Source organism: Podarcis melisellensis (genome assembly GCF_964234715.1).
Source record: "Podarcis melisellensis genome assembly, chromosome: 8".
NCBI classification, from domain to species: domain Eukaryota; kingdom Metazoa; phylum Chordata; class Lepidosauria; order Squamata; family Lacertidae; genus Podarcis; species Podarcis melisellensis.
The window spans coordinates 20,536,998-20,560,329 of record NC_138540.1 but is presented as its reverse complement, the minus strand read 5'-3'; the positions used below and the strand labels follow the sequence as shown (position 1 = coordinate 20,560,329).

The 23,332-nt window shown below is 45.8% G+C and overlaps 1 protein-coding gene across 5 annotated transcripts in view; it reads right to left on the bottom strand.

Moving 5' to 3' along the window:
• SCNN1D (sodium channel epithelial 1 subunit delta) overlaps window positions 1–23,332 on the bottom strand; it is a 66,871-nt gene that overhangs the window by 8,503 nt on the left and 35,036 nt on the right. The window contains exons 1-6 of one of the 5 annotated variants that reach the window (XM_081923622.1): window positions 22,788–22,838; window positions 8,628–8,965; window positions 7,705–7,924; window positions 6,207–6,400; window positions 2,633–2,736; window positions 582–745 (exon numbers count right to left, since the gene is read on the bottom strand). In XM_081923622.1, coding sequence (XP_081779748.1) covers window positions 582–745; window positions 2,633–2,736; window positions 6,207–6,400; window positions 7,705–7,924; window positions 8,628–8,962 — 1,017 coding nt within the window. In that variant the 5' untranslated portion in view covers window positions 8,963–8,965; window positions 22,788–22,838. Of the gene's footprint in view, window positions 1–581; window positions 746–2,632; window positions 2,737–6,206; window positions 6,401–7,704; window positions 7,925–8,627; window positions 8,966–9,617; window positions 10,072–10,218; window positions 10,343–11,336; window positions 11,346–22,787; window positions 22,839–23,332 lie in introns of those variants that run through there. The other 4 variants (XM_081923623.1, XM_081923621.1, XM_081923619.1 and 1 more) reach the window with 4 other exon arrangements.

The window sequence follows — 23,332 nt, the reverse complement described above, 5'->3', positions numbered from 1 at the left end:
CTGAGGTTCCCAACCGCTGATTAAAACACTTTTACCCTGCTCTGCCTCCAGCCAGAAAGCCTCCCAGACACCCCACCACCCCACATTTCTTAGTACAAAAGTATTGATCTGATGTGTAGAGATCTTCCCTGTTCTGCTTAGGTCAAGAGTGTTCTGGAAGGTTTCTTTCGATGTGAAAGAAACAGGCAGAAAGTTCTTGTTTGGGTTATTCCTTCTGAGAAGCTGAGTACAGCTGGTTGAAACTGGTTCTGTTATCCTTTCTGTCAAGGTCATGCTGACTCTATCTCTTTGTTCTGGTGTGGCGTTCTGTACTCTTAGTGTTAAGGTTCAGTCTTATAAGTTCTTGTTAAGTTTAAGTGAAGTCTGCTGCAACTGGATTTCTTATGGACAGTGCCAATTCTGAATGTATTGGATTTGTGACCATTATGCTCATTTGCCTTCTGGAGCAATAAAGCTCTGTTGGATGAAGTACAATTGCCTCTGGTCTATTTTTGGGAACTCTGCAATGTGTTTAGGTTTTTTTCTCCTCCACACACGACAAGGTTTTTCCTGTTTCCCATTCAGATCCCCCCGGTGCTCACCTGTGTGATCCCAATGGTGGTTTGAATCCCCGGCCGAATATCAAACCCCTCGTGCTCTAAGAACGCGGTCTGGTTGTGGCTGTGGATCATCACCCTCACGCCCGCCTTGGTGGACAGCAGCGGGATGTGGTCCTTTTGCTCCACTTTGAGGATAAGGGAGAGTCCTGGAACCAAACAAACACAAGAAGGTAAGAAGGACCTGCTGGATGGGGCCAATAGCCCTCCGAGGAAAAGGCAGAGGGATTCGTCGTCAAAGCACAGCTCCGTCCAAGCAGGAAGTGACATCAGTCAGTTGCTAAACAGGAAATGGCATCAGCGTGTGGCCAAAGCTCTTTTTTATTGCACATGCCCCTCAAGGATTGCTCTGGTGGGAGGGGGCCGAACCCTGCTCAAAAGTTCCACCTACATAGTTGGCCTCTGAGGTAACAATGAGCAGCTGTGGAAGCAATGGCTGCCCACATGACAGAGGAATCGCTTCTGTGTTGCTCACTATGATGTCAGAGACACCCTCATGGGCACAAGATCTCACATATATCATCATTGCTAGTGTGTAGGAATGACCCAGGGCCAGCCTAAAACATTTTGCCGTCTGAGGCAAAGGATAAGATGATGCACTCCATATGTAGAAGACCGCTGGGCTAGCAGTTGAAGTTTACATTGGTGATGACAGGGAAGCTTTCCCCAACACACCTGAAGGCAGTTACATAAGAAGCTGCCTTATACAGAGTCAGACCTTTGATCTAGCTAGCTAGCTCAATATTGTCTACTAGCTTAAGAGCTCCAGAGACCATTTATTTCAGTGCGCCTTTAAATTGCTGGTGTTTTCTCGCCCTGCCCTTTAGATCATACATTTGAATTGTTTTACAGTTGGTATTGTGTATTGTTTTAAAGTACTAAAATCCTCGATTTATGATAGCTCAGTTGCCTTCGTATATTCAGCTTATCCTACGGGGTGATGCACAGTTAAACTATGAAATCATTGAAGGAGTGATAGGCACCAACTTGGATGGTATCAAAAGAGGATTGGAGAGATTCGTGGAGGAAAAGACTATCAAAAGTTATTAGCCACAATGGCTATGCTCTGCCTCCGCAGTTAGATGGGCCACTGGCCTGATCCAGAAGGCTCTTAGTATGTTATAGGGTGACCCCACTCTTCCTCACTCTGCCCCCTGAGCTGCCATTCTGGGCCTAGATCCATTGGGTGTACCTTGCCCTGGCAGCAAAAATCAAACTAGGCCCTGTCAGCTTGAAGTCTGCCTGCCATCTTAAAATTTGGTATTGCACTTCTGTTGAGAAAGCTATAACAATGAAAACCAGAACACAGTTTTGCTGTTTTACAAACATCTCTTCCTCTAGCTCCCCTCAGGGTCATCTATTGTTTGACCCTGCCCACATTCCCTCCCTGACCTTTCCCCTTAGGAACAGCACATTATGGGAGAGAGGTTAAGCTTTTATACCTGGGTCATTTTCTTGATAAAAATCATTCCTCAGATCTGCTATTTGCAGCAATTTTGCAGGGAGGGGACATAAAGGTGCCCATATGATACCCGTATATTGTCCCTCTGCTGGGCAAATAGCAGCTTCAAAGGTTATTTTAATCAGGCAAATGACCCTACTGGAAAGGGTTAACCCACCCATTTTCCAGTGTCACAGCCCTGATCTGATTTGGGACATAACTGGGTCTGTTTTCACTCTAAGGACACACTCTGAAGACAGTAATAAAATGGCAGGTTATGTATGCTGGAAAGCAAATGCACACCCAGCCAAACTGACAGCTACCCCTTCCCTCACAGAAACTGCTGGACTGCAAAAATTCCGTTTCTGATAATTTTGCCCTCTTGGTTCACAGTATGTACTTTGACTGATTCACCAGCTGAACCAAACTGTGTCTGATCTTCATTGCCTCAAGGGGGGACACAACATCTAGATTTATCTCTGTAGTTTAAAGCAACACGTCTGTGGAACATAATGAGCTCTCTACACAGCCTAACCCTTGCAAGCGATCAATAGTCACACTTATCTGCCTGCACATTCTTTTTCTCCGTTCTTACCGTAAACAATTCCAGGCTTCAAAGCTTTCCAGAACTCATCTGTCCCGCCTTTATTAAAAGTGTAACAGCTTCCATAGACGGGGTGATGAAAGTGCTCAGTTTCACTGTAGTGAAGGAAGGAAAAGGGGGAATGGTCAAAATCAAATAAGAGCATTTTTTGTTGTTCTCCCCTTTCCAGCGTTTGTTCACTGGACTTCATTCTCCAGTTCCTCAGCTCTCCAGATGCTTTGGGACTACAACTCCCATCATCCCTGACCACTGGTCCTGTTAGCTAGGGATGATGGGAGTTGTAGTCCCAAAATATCTGGAGGGCCGATCATGTCCTATAGCCTTCACCAACATCCTCGAAAAGGATATGGAACAGAATGGAGTCTCCTGGAAAGGGCATGGCTGGCTGGATCCCTGAACAGGAGCATGCCACACTGAAATGTTTTGCTGCGGGTGCCCATTAACTATTCACAGCCCTGGGGATATGGTGAGATGGAGAGATAACCATCTTGTTCCCTGTGACCATGCTGAAACATTTAATCACAAAAGCCATCTCAGAGAAAGGGGGACTTTTATGAATACTATCAGCCTCAGATGATAAGCACCCTCCTTCCCTCCTCACCAGCGGTATTTTGGATTGGGCGGTGGGGGCAGCTAGTGCTTAAGAACAGGGATAAAATAGAAGGAATATAAGATAAAGGCAATCCAATTGACACCATAAGAACGTAAGAACAGCCTTTTGGATCAGGCCAATGACTCATAGTCCAGAATCCTGTTCTCACAGTGGCCAACCAGGTGCCCCAATGGGAAGCTCCAAAGCAGAACAGCTCCTGTGGTTTCCAGTAACTGGCATTTATGGGCTTTATGTTTCCAACCTTGAAGGTGTGGATGTTGAAACACGGCCCTACATTACACCTGCATTCCAAAGCTGACCGTTACTTTTACGAGTGAGGTCATCTTGCCTTGGGACAAGAGCGGATCGTACAGCAGACCGAGAGAGGCTCCACCCTCTGGAAGTTTGCTTAAAACTTACAGGAGCCTGCCAAATACCCGCAATTTGTCCCAGCCGATAACGCTTAAGCAAATGTTTGCTTGGGTTCATTATCGGCGACGCATTTTGATGGGCCCTTGTGGTTAGCTCCGCCGGCTTCTTGTTTCAACAACAGACCCAGGGGTGGTGGTGGCAGGGACCAGTTTGGCTCCACCGAGGGAACAACTGGTACAGTCACACCTTGTACTGTACAGAGAAGAGATAAGGCCAGGCAATAGGATAGCCGGCAGCTGCACGACAGCACCATGGTTAAAAGTCAATTCATGGCAGCACATCCAAGCCACGTGGGGACTGGCAGGTGGTACAAAGGGAAGGGTGTCTCCAGAAGTGAGACTTCTTACAGGTAAAAGGTCTTGTAAGGCCACCGGCAGCCTTCCTGTCTGATCCACAAAACTGACGCCCTTTTTACATTACCTGCTCGCGCCTTGAGATCATTCCCATCTTAGCCCCTCTTGGAGGAAACTCATTGAAATTACAGTAATGGCATGGCTGGCTGAGGTGAATTAATTTCAGTGGGTTTATTCTAAGTGGGACTAAGAGTGGAGACAATCCCTTCCATAGAGGTTCTGCTCCCACAAAGGAAAGGGTCTTTTCTTGCTAGAGTGCCCTGCTTCTGAAGTTGCCTCACCAAGGAGGGACATCTGGCGCCATGATGGTGCAAGGAGAAGGTGAAGACCTTCCTACCGCCCAAGGCTTTTGAGGTTCAGCTACTATATTCAGCTGCCACTGAATACCAGTGGCTGGTAGCTGCAGGAGGGGAGAGTTGCTTTCGTGCTCTGGTCCTGCTTGTTGGCCACTTGGAGAAGAGAGGGTTGCTTCCGACTCAATTCAACTCAGAACAGGCCCGATGAAAGGAGCAAACCTAAGTTAGGGCTTATCCATGCTTGCCTTTCATCTGCTTTCTCCAGGCACTGTCCATGATTTAAAGCTCTGGGTCTTTTCTGCCCTCAGAGTTTTCCCCATGAAAAACAGCTCTTTAAAGCTCAGTAGGAGCAAACGTCAATCTGTAGGGAAACCCGAATTGATGTTTGCTCCGATTCGACTTTAAAGAATGGGTTTTCGTGGGAAAAGCTTGGAGCAAAATAGCCCCACGGAAACCTCTTGGACACGGATATGTTATAGCATGGACCTCTGCCTGGAAAGAGCAGGGCAAAAGCTAAGTGTGGATAAGCCCTCAGTTATGGCCAAGAAGATCATGAGCAGGACTAACACCAGCACAGCCAATAGAATCCAGGATGATGGGAGCTTGCCATCCAAGATTCTAGGGGTTGGGCTCAACTTCATGGCCAAGTGGGGATCAGAACCCTGCTTTCCCAGGCCCAAATCCGGCACTCTAACCACTGCACCACACTGTCTCTCCCATTTGGCCAAGGCAATAGCAACAGAGTTCACCTCCCTGCCCTCTCCACCTTCCGCCTCTCTTGCACTTCCTGCCCTGCTCCTTTCGCAAAGTACCTGCAGTGCCCCTAAGGACAATGCTGCTGCTGCATGTCTCCTGAGACAGGCAGCATTTCACTGGGTGTGGGCAGGTTTGCTCTGGCTTTATCAGATTGTTCTCCTTGCTGCGCCGTATGCAAACAGAAGCCGGGGAGGAGGACCCGGTGCCAACCTGCCCTTCACCTCAAGAGAGACAGGGAGAGTCTGTGGCAATTCTAGGGAACTTCCCCATCTGCAGCCTGAAATTATCCCGAAAAGAGAAGAGCCGCCAACGCCCTCTTGTGTGCCTGAACGAACCAGCTCCTCTCGGTGAGGGATCTGGGAATAGAAATAGGCAGGGTGGCTCAGGAGGTCAGGGCGGGGCTGCCCTTGGAATACTGTAGGGCGGTTCCGCAGAAAGGAGCTGGGGGGGGAAAGGTCTGGGAAAGGGCAATCGATGGGATAGAGGGGGAGGGAGCAACTCCTCTATCTGTGAAGAAGAAGAAGAGTTCTTCTACCCGAAGGGGTCTCAAAACGGCTATCATTCTCCTTTCCCTTCCTCCCCCACAACAAACACTCTGTGAGGTGAGTGGGGCTGAGAGACTTCAGAGAAGTGTGACTGGCCCAAGGTCACCCACAGCTTTATGTGGAGGAGCGGGGAAGCGAACCCGGTTCCCCAGATTACGAGTCTATTGCTCTTAACCACTACACCACACTGGACGGTGCATGTGCTCTGCAGTGGTTGGACCTTGGGAGAGTAGGGCTCAAAACCTGGCCAGGAAGCTGCCTCGTAGGGTTGTTGTGAGGATAATGTGGAGAGGGGCACCCGCACTGCCTCAAGCTCCCCGGAGGAAAAATAAGTACTAGTGTGGTCTAGTGGTTAAGAGTGTTGGACAAGGTCTTGGGGGGCCAGGAGACAAATTCCTGGCAACTGCCCTAGGCATGTCTGAATTTCAGTCATTTCAAGGGTCTAGTCTGAGCACTGGATGCAACCCTACATTCAATGCTTCCATTGATGACCACCAGTGGCTGCCTGTGAGCTCCCTCTCTGGAATGATTCTCGGATGCTCTGGTTGTACAACTGTGCAGGCCAGCAGGGCGGGTGGCTACGTGAGTTACCTAGCTTTGCAAGGCAATCCATCGTACTGGCAAGCGTAGACCAGGTTGTTGATGTGGTCGTCGTCCTTGGAGATGTCAATGATGGGTGGGATCTGGGACATGATGTTCATGTAGTGGAAACTGTACCATTCCTGGAAAGCGTCGACCCCGGAGGAGTAAATCTTGGTGTAGCAGTCTCCGCCCGTTTGGTTACACTGAGGAAAGAAGAGAATTAGGGGAGTGAGATGTTCAGCTCTGAAGAAACAATTGTGCAGTGATCAAGAAACTGGAGAGAGAGAGAGAAGAAGAAGAGGGAGCTCTGTGGAGCAAAGCCAAAGGTCCGTCTTCTCCTGGTGGCCGACCAGATGCCTCTAGGTGGCCTGAAAGCAGAACAGGAAGCCAAGTGTCCTCTCCAGCTGCTCCTCCCCAGCATACTGCCTCTGACCACACAGCCACCATGACCTCAGAGGCGCAGTGTGTATTTGCTGGCCTGAGAGAGGGCCTTCCCTGTGCAGCCCCTGAGCAGTGAAATAGAGGTGCGTCTGGTATCTTCATTATACAGCTTTTGGTGAATGCTAAAGACGCACTTCTTAACCATGGCTTTTGACTCTGAAGGCGTATATTTTAGGACCTGTCTTGTTTCTGTAATTCTAAGTTGTTTTCAACTGTTTTCAATAATTGTACAGTGGTACCTCAGGTTACATATGCTTCAGGTTACATATGCTTCAGGTTACAGACTCTGCTAACCCAGAAATAGTACCTCAGGTTAAGAACTTTGCTTCAGGGTGAGAACAGAATTTGCACAGTGGCAGCGGGAGGCCCCATTAGCTAAAGTGGTGCTTCAGGTTAAGAACAGACCTCCAGAACGAATTAAGTACTTAACCTGAGATACCACTGTATATCAATGTACAGTGGTACCTTGGTTCTCAAACAGCTTGGCTCCCAAACAAATCAGCTCCTGAATACTGCAAACCCGGAAGTGAGTGTTCTAGTTTGTGAAGGCTTTTCGGAAGCCGAATGTCTGATGCTGCTTCCGCGGCTTCTGGTTGAGTGCAGGAAGATGCACTTTGGTTTCCAGTGGTTCCAGGAGTCAAATGGAGTCCAAGAACAGATTAAGTTTGACAACCAAGGTACCACTGTATCTTAATAATGATAATGTTGATGATAATTTAATAATTTATTTCTTACCCGCCCTTCCCTCTAAGGTCCGAGGGCAGGTTCCAGCATTAAAAGCAATATTAAAAACAACCATTTCAAAAAACCATTGAAATAAGGTGGGTCCTAAAACATACACCCCAAATGTTATTATTCATGTTGTGTTTTAATTGTTGCCCTGGGACCTTGGGGTGAAGGGCATTTGAGAAATTGTAACAACAACAACAGGGTCATGATAGCCTAGCCTCCCTGTCATTCTGTGATCCCTGAGCGGCTGGGCTCAGCCTGCAACCAGTTCAGGAAGACCAATTGTCAATGGCAGGTGGCCACTGAAAATGGCCATTGAAATCCCCGTTCAACTTACCAGCCGGAAGCCCACTTTGCCGCCGCCCATTCTCACTAGAGCAATGCTGTCATCTAGCTTGAAGCTGGAGCTGTTGACCTCACTGTTTGTCCAGTTCTCCAGACTGACGCTGGAGTTGTCTTCCAGAGTGCTCGCCGGGATGCTGAAGGGGTATAGGTTGTGTAGGGTTTCCCTGGCCAGATTATCCAGCTCGGCCATATTTTTGCTGACTAGATTGATCCTGGGGAATTGAGAGAAACGACAAAGGGCTCTGAATATCAGCAGGAACAGCCTGATCAAAGAGGCCACTCCGGGAAACCCTGAAGGCGAAACACAGAACCTTAAGAAAACTTGAAGTGTGTCTCCCCTATGTATTGTTCTGTTTACTTTTACAACAGGAGAAAGACATGCCTGTCAATCGAGGCAGGGTAGGCTCAGGTGTGGTCCGTAGCTCTGGCCAAGAATAGACTTGCCAGATCAGGGCGGTCAGAGGCAATATGAGTCCTTTATCCTTCGACAACACCGAGCATCCATCATCTCCCATATGAGATGCAACCGTCAGCTTCCCAAACGACTGGAGAGACTTTTTGGACTAGAGACTTTAATATGCTTCATATTTATGCTTCATAAATTTTTTCTAAGTAGCAGTTCTAACATTAAGCTACTGTTACGATTTTTTCAAGAAAGGAGAGACTGGCTGTTATTGTTGTCGTTTACTGTATTTTAGATTTTGCTTGTCCCAGGCAACAAAGCAATAAAATACTATCTATCTATGTTGTGGAAGACTGAAAACATGAAGCCTAAGAGAAGGGGAGGAACTGAATTTGACAAATTTGACAAATAAGTGATCCCCTAAACTCCAGTCCCTCTCAACCTGCAAGTGAAGTTTTTCAATGATTCGAAAGGAAGCCCCTCAAAAAAAAACAAAAAAAACCCACCCGTACCTGTATGGATTCAGGTTGCAGAGGGTGATAGCAGGAAACATTGTTTGTTGTGATTTGACAGAAATTGACAAGACCACTGGGTATTGCCAGTACTGGTTGAAGAGGAGCCCAAATTGCCAGTACAGCATAGCAAAGCTGGCAAGGAAGAGAAGAGTCCAGAAGGCCGTCTTCATCTTGTTCCGACTCGAGCAGACCAGCCGGATGGTGCCATGGATGGTGGTGTTCAAGCAAAAGAACTCAAAGAGGTCCTTGAAGGAGCTGTAGAAAGCAATGAGGGCAGCGTCCTCTTCCCCTTTCATTTCTACCTCTTTCTCTTTCCTTGTTTCTTCCTCCATTCTCTAAACAAATATAAAAGTTTTGAAATTTGGAGTTAGGATGGGCAAGGGAGACCCAGGCTCCCCTTAAGCAATTAGTTGATTCCCCCAACTCCAAGGCAATTTATTTTAGCCAAAAGGTGCTCCACATTCTGCCATTTTCAAATAGGGTGGCTGAATGCAGGTAGGAGTTTGATAATAATTAACAACAACAACAACAACAACTTATTTAAGTATAAGATATATGAAAAGTTGACAGCGCCTCAAAGCAGGTTCAACTCGATTGAACCAAAACAGTATGGAACTAAAGTTCCAAGGCAGCTCTGAGGATGACCGGAGGATCTGACGTTCAGAGTCAAAATATAATAATGTAAGAAACTGAGGAGGACCCTGCAGGATCAGGCCAATGGGCTCATCTAGTCCAGCATCCGCTTCTCACAGTGACCAACCAGCTGTCCGCTGTGAACCTGAAGATCACAGCACAGTCCTCAGTTGTAATTCTCAACGACAGCTGCTACCCAGAGACACACTTGGTTATAGCCAATGTTAGTCCTACTTAGACTGGTGTAAATTAACTGATTTGACTAACTGGCACCCATTTATTTCAATGTGTCTACTCTGAGTAGGACTTCTCTGCTGACAACTTAGTGCCTCCGACAACAGGGGTAGAACATACCACTCTCTGGGACCAAGATTTGGAGACGTTCCATCAGGACTGTGGAAGAGTCTATTCTTTCTTTCTTATGTCTTCCTGGAAACAGCATCTCTTATAGCCCTTAGCTCCAAATGGGGATGCTGACCCAACATCTCCAAAAGGGATGAGTAGCAGGCAGCATCTGATTCACAAGGGATCACTTCCTGGAGCACCTCCTATGCCATGTGCCAGGTTTCAACAACAGGCCTGAATCACAACCCGATTCAACAGGGACATTCATCCATTGCAAGACCCAATACCCGATTTGGATTTCAGCCCTGAGCTGGTCGATGGATATGGTATTTCTGGCGTGTCTCAGATCTACGAAACCTAGAGGGTGAGTAGCAGGAACCTTAAGCAAGGATATTTCCGAGAGCTGGCGGAAGGGCGGCGGGGTCATCATGCATCAATAGCAGTTTGCGGAAATGTATAGGGATGAATGGCTCAATATCAGGTGCCAAGTGATGTCTTACAGGACCACTGCTACGATATTTTGGCTGGCAGCCCAAGGTTGTTATCTGAGGGAATTAAACTCCCCCAATAAAAGCTACACTCTCTTTTAAATTTTAAATGACAAGATAACTTTTATTTTGTGCGCCTGCAGTTGCAAATTGAATGTATAGTGCAGGTAGATAGATGGTAGCTTAAGCTGCTAAAACATCTCACATAGATTCAACTGTTACAGACTATCTCTGACTCTGAATCAGACGGCAGTTAGGATGGTTCATAACTGCCACAACTGCCACAGAGTGTGTGGCCATTCCACAGCTCTTGAAATTAACCCTTTACATATGCATTTTGCATTCTGACATCCCTCAGGATCCAACTAAGTTCTAGTTGGAAATGAATGGAGCCACATTTACCTCACCTCCCCTGCTTCCAGTGCTTTTAACTCTGTGTCTGACTCTCATTTGCTCTGGAGCTTTTCTTGTGAAAACCCAAATCGACGTTTGCTCCGACTGAGTGGGTTTTCGTGGGGAAAGCTCCAGGTCGGGGTGGGTGGGGGAAACCCAACAATGTAGCGAGCTTGAAAGCTCAGGCCTGTGCTTGGAAGGAGCGAGGCAAAAGCTAAGTGTGGATAAACCCTTAGTCACGTCCCTCAACTCCAATGAGCCTACTCTGAGTAGTACTGGCATGGATTCAACCCTGACCTTTTTTTAGCAGCCAGGAATGCACTGTTTTGTTTTAAATAATGGAAGATTTGTTTTAATATGCCTTTTCTTTAGTACTGTGTACATCAATTAAAGAACTTAATAATATGTACTCAAGATACACCCATTGCAGGAGTGTTGGCTCTGCAGAGGAGTCAGGGCCTTGCAAGATGGTGCCCTCTGCTGGTTGAGTCTGAATGGTGTTGAACGTTCAGCCGTTTCTTATGCCGCACAGAGAAATGCCGGAAGGTGGCTTTTGCTGAGTCAGATCCTTGCTGCATCCAGCTCAGTATTGCCTACACTGACTGGCAGCAGCTCCCCAAGGGTTCAGATGGGCCATCTTTCCCAATACTACTTAGAAATGCTGAGGACCAAACCTGGGACTTTCTGCTTGCAGAGAGAAAGCTAAACCCCTGAGTTGTGACTAAGGGGGGAGGGTGGTAGGAAATTATACCGAGTCAGACCATTGGTCCCTCTAGCTCAATACTGTCTGCACAGACTGGCAGTGGCTCTCTAAGGTTTCGGAGTGAGAATCTTTTGCAGCCCCTACCAGAGATTGAATCTGGCACCTTCTGCATTCAAAACAGATTCTCTGCTGCTAAGCTACACAAGCTACATCCATGGACTCTGGTCTAAATGTGGGCTTGGAGTAGATGATTTCTCATGGACCCTTCCAACTCTAAAATTCTACTTCTTTCTTAAAATGTTCTTTCTAGAGTCTGGAGAAGAAGACTAGCTTTCCTTTAGGCAGGAAAGGGTTCTAGTCCCTATGGTTGCAGAGATAACTTTGAGAGAAGCTCAGCTTCCTCCAAAGCTTGCCTGAGATATTTTGCTCTCAGAGCAAGCAAGGCACTCTTTTCTCATTTTCATTTTTAAAACATCACTAGTGTTAAAGCTATGGTTTCCCTAGTTTTCCCACTAGTGATATATGGAAGTGAGAGCTGGACCATAAAGAAGGCTGATTGCCGAAGAATTGATGCTTTTGAATTATGGTGTTGGAGGAGACTCTTGAGAGTCCCATGGACTGCAAGAAGATCAAACCTCTCAATTCTGAAGGAAATCAGCCCTGAGTGCTCACTGGAAGGACAGATCATGAAGCTGAGGCTCCAATACTTTGGCCACCTCATGAGAAGAGAAGACTCCCTGGAAAAGACCCTGATGTTGGGAAAGATGGAGGGCACAAGGAGAAGGGGACGACAGAGGACAAGATGGTTGGACAGTATTCTCAAAGCTACCAGCATGAGTTTGACCAAACTGCGGGAGGCAGTGGAAGACAGGAGCACCTGGCGTGCTCTGGTCCATGGGGCCACGAAGAGTCGGACACGACTAAACAACTAAACAACAACAACAACAACAATGTTAATTGCTGCGGTCTTGGGCTTCGCAAGACTTAATCGAGGTGCAGATGGACCTACAGGATTCCTGAGTCCCATTACTAAGGAATCAGCTATACCAAGTTGCTTCCATGCAATTAGCAGCTGAGAAACAAACTTATTGCTTAATCAAGGGACATTGCAATAGTATAACAAGTGTCACGCCACTCAAAATATGACTGGAAAGCAAACTTACAGCCTGATCCTTTGCAATCTCCGCTATATCATGCAGCAACAATAACAACCAGTAATAATAACAAAGGGTCCTATTCATTTGCTATTTAACGCAACACTTTAACAACAGTGTAGACATGAGAGATGGAGAATATAAAAATGGTGCAGTTAGGATTTTAATCCAAACCTAACACATTCACACTTAAACAATATTTAAAATGTGCGCCTCTGACTTTGAAATGAGGTTCTCCAACTAAATAAAGCATTTATTATAGCTATCTATCTATTTATCTCAGGGGGATTTGGTGCATAAAAATGCATATAGTGATTAAGATGATGTATATAAATGCTTTATCTTATGGGACATGGCTTGTAGTAATGTGTATGGGAAGCAGAACAGGCTAGAAGAGCAGCTACAGTGTAAGAATTTTGCACAGAAAGGCCAACTTTAAAGATAAATAAATAATCACTGCAGAGCTTTGGAGATTTGAACACAAGACTCAGAGAATGAGAAACTGAAAGAGGGGCTGGCATGGATGAAGGGTAGAAAGGAGAGTGTGGGGGAAAACCACCCTGCTGTAGCAAAGCCAATTCAGACAATGTCATAAAGTACGTTTTAAACTCTCAAAAATTTCAGTGTTTCAAAACCACACATCTTTTAATGTATGACTTTCCTAGTTTACCAATGATGATCTCTTAGATTCCCCCCTCCATCCTATCACCATCTCTTTCCTGCCTGTCTTATTTCCCACAAATTCAAAAGTTTTGCTGCCAAAGGCATTTCCATTTCTCAGATGATGCTTCTCTTCATTTGGCCCTTGCTTAGATTCCCAGCTGAGCCTGAATTCAATGGAACAAAGAAATTACTATAAGGCTGTGTGCACAACATAGATTTAAATTACCTGCCAAAAGAAAATCCTGGGAACCTGTAGTTCATTAAGAGTGCTGGAAATCATAACCCCATGTGGAGAAACTACAGAATCCTCATGATTCTTTATGGGGGTGTTGAATGTGTTTTACATGTATAATGTGTACACAGCCTAAGTGATGCAAGCTTCCAAGTCACACAGATGTCTATGTCAGGGAAAACCCCAATGCTTCACTCTTCTCTGTGGCAATAACATGCAAAGTTCACCGGTCACGCTAGCATGTTTAGTTGTTGCAGGATAGGCCGTTGCTCAATCGGTGTAGCATCCCACATGCTGCATCGCCAAAATCACTGTGAATCAAGCCTGGAATCTCCTTTCCATATCCAGTCATTGCAGGTTATGATGAAATCAGCAAAAAGTGCTTCGGCAAATAGGTGTGTGCTCTCCTGATACAACACACACCCTGCGGCTGCCCTTATCTACCAGGGATGGTTCCTATTTTCTGGAATTGTAAAGTTGGAAAGGGGTCTTACACCCAGTGCAAGGAATCTAGAGCTGGAATATCTCCAACAGGAAGCAGACCAGCCTCAGAGAAGGCAGTGGTGCAGTCAGGGACAGACTTCGGGCCATATGTCGGGGTCCTCACATGAGTAGGAAGTTCTCATGGACACAGCAAGGCTGGATGATCACATTTTGCAGTGAAATAATGCACACGGCTATCTAAAGAGGGCTCCCTCTCCCTGTTGGGACGCGGGTGTCGCTGTGGGTTAGACCACAGAGCCTAGGACTTGCTGATCAGAAGGTCAGCAGTTTGAATCTCCGCGACGGGGTGAGCTCCCATTGCTCGGTCCCTGCTCCTGCCAACCTAGCAGTTTGAAAGCACGTCAAAGTGCAAGTAGATAAATAGGTACCGCTCCGGCGGGAAGGTAAACAGCGTTTCCGTGCGCTGCTCTAATTCACCAGAAGAGGCTTAGTCATGCTGGCCACATGACCCGGAAGCTGTACGCCGGCTCCCTTGGCCAATAAAGCAAGATGAGCACCACAACCCCAGAGTTGGCCACGACTGGACCTAATGGTCAGGGGTCCCTTTACCTTTACCTCTCCCTGTTAAGACTGTTAATTCCAGAATCTAGAACTACCTACCTGTACCACTGTGCTCACTATCCTGTTTTATCATTGATGCTGTCATTGAACTGGATTTTGTTCCTTTCACTACTGGGAGGGGGGGGGGAGCTATCCAGACTCCTTTGTGCAGGTAACAGAATTCCTCTGACTGCAGCCCCCGCTTCCAAGATTTAAAGCTCTGAATTAATGCACCTTGAAACCAACATGCATGGATCTCAATGTGTGTGCATGGGTTTCAGTCAGGACTGGATTTAGGTTTGATGAGGCCCTAAGCCAGGCATAGGCAAACTCAGGCCCCCAGATGTTTGGGACTACAATTCCCATCATCCCTGACCACTGTTCCTGTTAGCTAGGGATGATAGGAATTGCAGTCCCAAACATCTGGAGGAACAGAGTTTGCCTATGCCTGCCCTAAGCTATTGAAGGTAATAGGGCTCTTTATATGTCCAGCTGTCCTTTGTCAACAACAAATTGTTGCTGTTTTTTTGTGTTGAATATATGTTAAATGGTAATTTATGGACCTAATAGGTATCTAAAGCCATTTGCACATAACAAAATATGTATTTTATCTAAGTAATTGTTGAACTGAAATACAGTTAAGAAGTATATTAATAGTGAAATACAATTCAGAAGAAGTATATTAATAGTGAAATAATTATTAAGCTCTAACTTATATTTTGGAAATGTACACCCAGCAGTTTTTTTTCTTTAGGTTTTTTTGGGGGGGCCCAAGAGAGTGGGGCCCTAAAAGCTATAGTTTGTTTAGCTTATATGTAAATCGAACACTGGTCTCAGTGCATGTGCATGGATCTCAACCCGGTCCTAAACCCCAAAGCTAAGGGCCAACTCGCCTTTCTGCTGCCTTCAGCCATAAAGCAGAGCTCTGGTGAAACTCCGCCATGGCAGAAGCGGTGTGAAGGTGTGAAGTCAGAGCTGGTGGATTCTGGGCAGTTCTCCCATTGGTGGAGACAGATCCAAAAGCCCCCACCATCCTCTGGGCCCTCAGCTGCACAAGCCTGAAGCTGGCACAGGAATAGAAAGAAAGTAAAAAAACAACAACCCACCACAACTTTCCATCCTGATTGGCGAACGCCAGCAGGGCTTCGTAAGTGAATCCTCCCTGGTCCCTTACTGGGAGTTACTTTCAAAGTTCCCGGAGTTACTAGCCCACATTTTTCACTAGCCAGTTTGGTTAACAATTGTCACCCTTTTATTGCTCGTATCTTCCTCTTCTGCAAAAATGTACCCAGGAGAGCCTGCATGGCAGAATCGTAAAACCATCCAAGATAACCGTGAGAGTGCAAAGACGGGCCGATTTTCCCGAAGCTGTGACAAAAGCCTTATAACCAACATGTTCTAATTGAAACAAGAGCCGGAACATGCCGAAACAGGCCACAATAAAACCCGGCGTCGCACGTTTCTGGTGAGCAAAACAAACCTCATTGAATTTAATGTGCGGTTAAAAATCTGCACTAAGAACATAAGCCTGGCAGGATAAGGCCAATAGCCCCTTTACTCTAGCATCCGGTTCTCTCAGTGACCAACCGGGTGCCTGTGGGAAAGCAGCAAACAGGATCTGAACGCAAGAGCCCTTTCCCTTCCTGCAGTTTCCAGCAACTGGTATTCAGAAGGGTTACTGCTTCTTGACTGTGGAGGCACAGAATAGCCATCATGGCTAGTGGCCTTCTCCTCCATGAATTTGTCTCATCCTCTTTTAAAGCTATTGAAGTTGGTTACCATTACCGTACATCATTACTGCCTCCTGTGGCAGTGAGTTCCATGGTTTAACTATGTGCATGAATACACTCAGAAGTCATTATCTGAAAAGTGGTGTCTGTGTTTGTGTGGCTGAATCACCATCAATCTGCTACAAGCCTATCTCCCAGAGCAGTGCTTTCAATCTTGGGTATTGCAATATTGTTGGATCACAAGGATAGGGATCATTCTTCGGCCCAAGGTCTGCATGTCCTTCTGGGCAACCTTCCAAGGCCACATGCCAGTGATGGGCTTTGGTTGAGATCCCAGCATTGCAGGGGGTTGGACTAGATGGCCCTTGGGGTCCCTTCCGACTCTACAATTCTATGATTGGAATCTACAGTATACTTCTCCCAGTTTTGCAGGGCAGTTCTCCAGCTAGTTGATGTGCACAAAAATGGGTATACTGGGGTCAAGGGTGCGTACGAATAGATATACGGTTATACCTCGGGTTACAGACGCTTCGGGTTACAGACTCTGCTAATCCAGAAATAGTACCTCAGGTTAAGAACTTTGCTTCAGGATGAGAACAGGATGAGAACACTGCGGTGGCGCAGTGGCAGTGGGAGGCCCCATTAGCTAAAGTGGTACCTCAGGTTAAGAACAGTTTCAGGTTAAGAACAGACCTCCAGAACGAATTAAGTTCTTAACCCGAGGTACCACTGTATTGGTGAAAACAATGTACAAAAGTGCAATAGGGGGTAACTGCTTTGCAGACGTGTGTGTACATTTGGTGATATTGCCTACCGAAAACAGGACAGGGGGAGAAATTCACACTAAGACGCTGGTGAATTTTCATCAGGTATTCATAAACCGATGCAGGAATTGTGGAGAACCAAATTGAAGGTTGGGAAAAAAAGAGGCATGTAAAGCATTGTAGAACAGAATTGTGGAGTTGGTGGAAGACACAAGATCTACCCACCCGGGAAGAATGGCAGATGAAGGTGATGGACTACATGGAACTGGCGGAAATGACTGGCAGAATCCGAGACCAGGGAGAAGAGTCGGTGGAGGAAGATTGGAAGAAATTTAAAGACTATTTACAGAAACATTGTAAAATTAATGAATGTTAGAAGGATGTTGGAATGAAGTTATGTGGTTTTAGCAGAAATATTATAAAGGATTAGGAAAAAACAGACTGTTAATTGGTGAAAGGAGGGAAAGTAAAGTTATATTATATTAAGATAAATTACAGGACAAAAATTGGAAAAGATGGAAAGGATTCGCTGAAATAGCTAACCGAACTAGAATACAAAAAAGGGAGGTGTGAGGAGGTCAAGGAAACAAGTAAATGAAAGATAAGTTATGGGAAGATATGCTGTGTTTTTTAATGGATTTTATTTTTCTGTTTTCTTCTTTTTCTTTTTTCCCTTATTGTGATGTGTTGTTTTTGTTTAATATGGTGTTTTTACTTTCTCTTTTTGTAACCTTTAAAACTTTAATAAATATTATTTTTTTAAAAAAAAGAATTGTGGAGTTGGAAGGGATCTCGTCTAGTCCAACGCCCTGCAATGCAGGAATCAAAGAGAAACCGAAATGGACAGATTCACCAATCCTTCAGATGACTTCAATAATTTCCTACCTCATCTGCACTCAGTGGCATGAAGAAGACTTTGTGGCAGATGTCAGTGGCCCTTCTCAGCAAGAAGCCTAGGAGAGGCACCCATTCCAACAAGGTTGTCTTACCACATTAACAATGCAGGCCTAACTACGTCTACTCAGAAGCAGGTCCTGTTGAATTCAAGGGGACTTACACTCAGGCTGGAATGCAGGCAAATCTATAGGTTTTCCTCACTCTTAAATTCAGTTCCCCTTATATCTGCACATGTTCATTTTTTTAAAAAAAATGTATGCATTTTCTCCCTTTCCCCCTTAAGGTATACCTTTCTGAACACAATTTTACTTGTTGTATGCACTCCCCCCCAAGCAATTCAGCCCCATCTTTGTGATTTTCTCTGACATATGCATTTTCCCATGCATTCTTTGGTATAGGGAGGGCATTGTAAAAACTGAGATGCCTTAATAGCCGTGCTTTGGTTTGCTGATTAGTTTGGGGAATGCAGATGTGGTAGCTTTGCATTAAAATGTGGCTTGAACACACCTTTCTTCCCTTAACTTTCATCCCCAGCTAAGTGGGGTTGGGATTGCACCCTAAGGGATCTAGTAGAGCCTTCACCCTCTGTAGTTAGACCATTAAATCCAGAGTAGAAAATTCACTTTGCTACTTATCTTTTAAAGCATTTTGAAGCTAAGAGGACAGGTTCTCTCAAGCAAAGGATTTGTTGTTGCCGCAGGTGGGGTAGCCTGTGTTTCAACTCGTAAATTTGATGCAAAGGTACCAGATTCTGTTCTTTGCAAGCTATGGGAAGGGGGTTGCCAAAAATCCAGATGGATTCAAAGACACTACATTTTTTTCGCAGAAAACATTGCATGAATTCAGCCTGAGGACCTGGGCAGCAAGATGTTCTCAGAATCAAATCCTACTGAGCTCAATCCAATTCACTCCTAGGGAAGCAGTTCTAGGACTGCCAAATCTTTCCATGTGACTTTGATTTATGTGAAGTTACTGTACATTCGCAAAGGATGAGCAAAGGATGAGTGAAAGAAACCCAGAGGAATTCAGCTTGCAAACATACACATTAGGCCATCGTTGTTTGGATTAGGAAGACGTGTGCAGAGGGACAGTAAGCGTGTTTACTCAGAAGTGAGTCTCACTCAGTGCAATGGCACTTGATCCCTGGCAAAGTGCTGAGAATCTCTGCTTTAATTACCTCCCCTTGCAGATTCCCTACTATCCTGCTCAGCAAAACTTTTCTGGATGATCAACTGCATAGCAGCTACGTGCAGGCAGAGAGAGAGAGAGAGAGAGAGAGAGAGAGAGAGAGAGAGAGAGAGAGAGAGATAGAGATCAGAGGATGCAATTAGCAAGGACGAAAACAGAAATGTCAGCTGCAGCAAGGAAAACCATCAAATGAGCCATTTTGTGAGCAAGTGGCTAGTCCTCATGAGGCAGAAGGGAACATTCTGCTACAGAAAGATTTTTGGAAACATATGCTCTTGTATAAAGAAAATTCTTCTTCTCCTTCTTTGCAAACAGTGACAGCAGTCCGTAGGACAAGACTTTGGGGTAGAGGTCTGGGGCCAGCAGAATGAGAAGGAGGGTTCTCAGAACAGCAGGGTCTGGCTTATTCCATGTTGATGCTAAGTGAAATAATCCCCATGTCTACAGTCCAAAATCGACTAACTGCTTCACTGTTTGCAAACCCTTCTTTGTGCATACTCAAATCTCTCTCTCTCTCTCTCTTTCTGGAACATATGTGCCCATCCATGGATAAGGATGGAGGAGAACTCAAGTTTGCACTTCCCAAAGCAGCACACACACACTGAACTACAGATATCCTTTGTGCACTTCTCTGAGTTCTGCAACGTTTTCCCCAAGGATTTTTTTAAAAATGGGAAGTATTAGAGGAAAGCCTGCCTAAAAATCCACTTATTAGTAAAAATGACATACAAAAATGCACTTTATCAGGGGAGACCAGTTTGCAAAAATGTGTATATTAGGCAGAATTGCTTACAGAGACAAGTACACAGTAAAATGCTGATCAGTGCTGCAGTCAAGGTTAGTTCTGCTCAAAGCAGAACCATCAAAATTAATGACCATGACCAACTTAGGTTCATTAATTTCTACTCTAAGTAGAACTTAGTTGGATTTGTGTGTGTGTGTGTGTGTGTGTGTGTGTGCATGCACACGCAAACTGAGGCAGAAATGTAACCAGCTGACTGGAGAAATGAATTAAGAGATCTAGCCTCCCCTGTCGACAGATGCATCAATCTACTTTGGAGCCTTGCACACCCCAAAGGATCGCCTTATATCCACACCAATAATACTAACCCCTAACAATTGTATCAATATTTAGCAGCAGCGCCTTGCCTTTCCAGTGTCCCACACCCACTGCCTCAAGCACCAGTAGGTAAGCCTCATAAAAATCCCATTATTGTTATCTCTACATTGCAACAGTGGGTGGGTGGGGACTTGTAGCACAAGGATGGTGGTTTGCCTGGGGGCAGCAGGCAGATGACCAGCAACTTGGGGTGCAACTGCAGCGCAGTCCTAAAGCACATGGATAGCTCAAGAACCCCCGGGAGTCACTCCTGGTCACAGCAAACAATCTAAGGCTATGTAGACAAAGTTTGTTCCTGCATTGCAGGTGGTTCGCCTAGATGACCCTTGGGGTCCTTTCCAATTCTACTATGATTCTAAGTCTGAACTGGTACAAGCCAGCTTCCTTACTTCCCAACACTGAGTGCCAGTGTGGTGTAATGTTAGAGTGCTAGACTAGGACCTGAAGGAACGTATACCTGAAGGAGCGTCTCCACCCCCATCATTCTGCCTGGACACTGAGGTCCAGCGCCAAGGGCCTTCTGGTGGTTCCCTCACTGCAAGAAGCCAAGTTACAGGGAACCAGGCAGAGGGCCTTCTCGGTAGTGGCACCTGCCCTGTGGAACGCCCTCCCACCAGATGTCAAAGAGAAGAACAACTACCAGACTTTTAGAAGACATCTGAAGGCAGCCCTCTTTAGGGAAGCTTTTAATGTTTAACAGACTACTGTATTATAATACTTTGTTGAAAACCGCCCAGAGTGGCTGGGGAAACCCAGCCAGCTGGGCGGGGTATAAATAATAATAATAATAATAATAATAATAATAATAATAATAATAATAATAGGACCTGGGAGACTCCAGTTCCCCACTCAGCCATGAAGCTCACTGGATGTGACCTCAGGCCAGTCACTGCCTCTCAGCCTGACCTGCATCACAGGGCTGTTGTGGCGGAGATTTAGTGAGGAAAGGGAGACCCCTTTATGCCACCTTGAGCTCCTTGGAAAAGGAGGTGGGGATACAAACGCAATAAATAAATAAAATGAGTCAATTGGTTCAGCCATCATGATACGCAGTCTGCCCACAGGTCCAGCCAAAGTCAACTTGCAGTCCCTCTGCTGGGATAAACACCCCAATTTCTGTGACCTGGGATCCAGAGAGTGATGGGCCCATCTCCTTTCCCACTCCCACCTTCAAGCATTACTGATATTTTGCAAGAAGCTGCGACTCTGGTGTTGAATGCAGAACACCCCAACGTCAAAGGTTCTCATGGAGCTGAGCTGTGGAAGCAGATCTCTCTCTCTCTCTCTCTCTCTCTCTCTCTCTCTCTCTCTCTCTCTCTCTCTCTCTCCTGCTGTTGGTTTGAGTTGACAACACTGAACATCACAACTATGTTTGAAGGCAACTACAGCTTTCATATTAAAGGACAAGTGAGGTCCAAGTGTCTATTTCTCATCTCTGGACCAGCAATACATCTGACAGTGCAATCCTATACACTGAGTTGGGGCTTACACCTGGGTAGGAGAGCATAGGATGGCAGCCCAGAAGCTATTAGCTTCCCACTTCCAAAAGCTAGTCGTTACCACTATTTGCTTGTGTTGTGAAAATCCACTCAGAGGCCAACATTTTAATCTATAAAAAGGAGGACAGCTCAGTCAGCATCTCATCCAGGTACAGGTGAGCTCCAAAACAACTAACTAAAGCCAACAGCTGACAGTCACCAGAAGCGAATGACTGATTCACCTCTAGTCATTTGCCCTCTTTGATGCCCACTCTATCCCATTTTCATTCATTTCACTTTTAACTGGGATACCGCCTTCCTGTATTGCTATATACACAGGGCAGTTTACAAGCCGTAGAAACAACAAAATATACTGCAAAGGCTGCACATCCATTAAAACATTCCGATCCAACAAAAGTATGTCACAATAAAAGTCGTTTAAAATAAGTGGCTTATGCCAAATAGAGTAATATTCAGGAATCCATTTCCAAATATCACACAATAAAATTAACTCTCAAAATATCAGCTGATAATAATTAAGCAGATATTCGCTCTCAACAACAGCAAATCATTACTAGACTATGACTGACAAAAAATAGCACCACAGGTAGAAGACTAAAGGCAGTGTAAATAGATAATCAAAGTCACATAGCTTATAATTTTTTTAAAAAATGCACCATCGCAACTGGTCCCTTTCTGCTCATGTACAAAAATAGGTCTCCTCTGTGTACAGATTCCTGGAAGTTGCTTGAGCCTCCCATGGAGCCAAAATAGATGGAACATGGAAATCACAGCAGAGTGTTTGTGGTCCTTTGGCTCATTTTCCACGGTACACCTGTGGCAGAACACGGTAGAAGGTAGGACCGATGGTGGGTAGAAGAATCACAATTCCAAATTCTTTCCCTGGGTCAAAGGAATTGTCCATGAATTGGAAAAACCAGCACTGCAGGAGAAAGGGCTGGTTGGGAGAAACTTGAGGCACTAGTTCTTTTTGCACAAGGGCTTTTCCCTTTTTTTGCTTAAAAATAAGGGTGTGTGTGTGTGATATCGAAAAGGAGTTCAGGCACCACCTGAAGTGTTACAGTCCTTTCTTCCACCTCATTGTCCACCCCTCCGCTTGCATGCTGTAGATGCTCACCAAACTGTACTCAGTTGTAGAAACCCGTCCAGCAAAACACACAATGTCATCATAGGAAGCCGCGTTACACTACCATTAGCCTACTTGCTCTAAATACAGCAATTATGAGCTGGTTTCAGGCACTAATGCCAGGGCAGAGCCACACACAATGCACACACATTAGCAGCCGCAAGAAAGCGATCGGTACCTTGGTTGCCCCCGCTCTTCTCTTGAACTGGGAGCCGGGTGGAGCAGCGTGGCGCGCAGCGCGAAGGAGCTGGCAAAATGTGAGAGCCAGATCCTGAGAGTTTTCTTTTATACCCACAGATAAGCGCGCCTGGGAGCTGTCCAGCCTTGTTATGCAGATTGAGAGGCTGAGTCACGGCTCGAAAGGGCTGGAGCTTCATGGAGAGACGCAGATTTCTTCCCAGGGAAGAAGACCAGACCAGACCAGCCAGTCGGAGGACGCGGAGAAGCTTGCTCAACTTGGGAAGCTTTTGGATTCATGCGGAATCTCGCGCAAAGGCGTCCGTTTGTCGGCTGCGATAGAGGGAGGAGGAAACGAGGAAATAATTCCAAATTCTGAGGAATCCTCCTTGCAGTGTCTTCACCGTCCTCGTCTTTCGGGTGATTCGGTCACTACTCCTGCTGCCCTCAAAGATGCCGGGTGACCTCCCTGCCTCGGAAAATTTCCTCCTGTATTCTCAGGAATACAGGGAGCTGCCTTACACTCAGCACGTGTTGTGTACCATT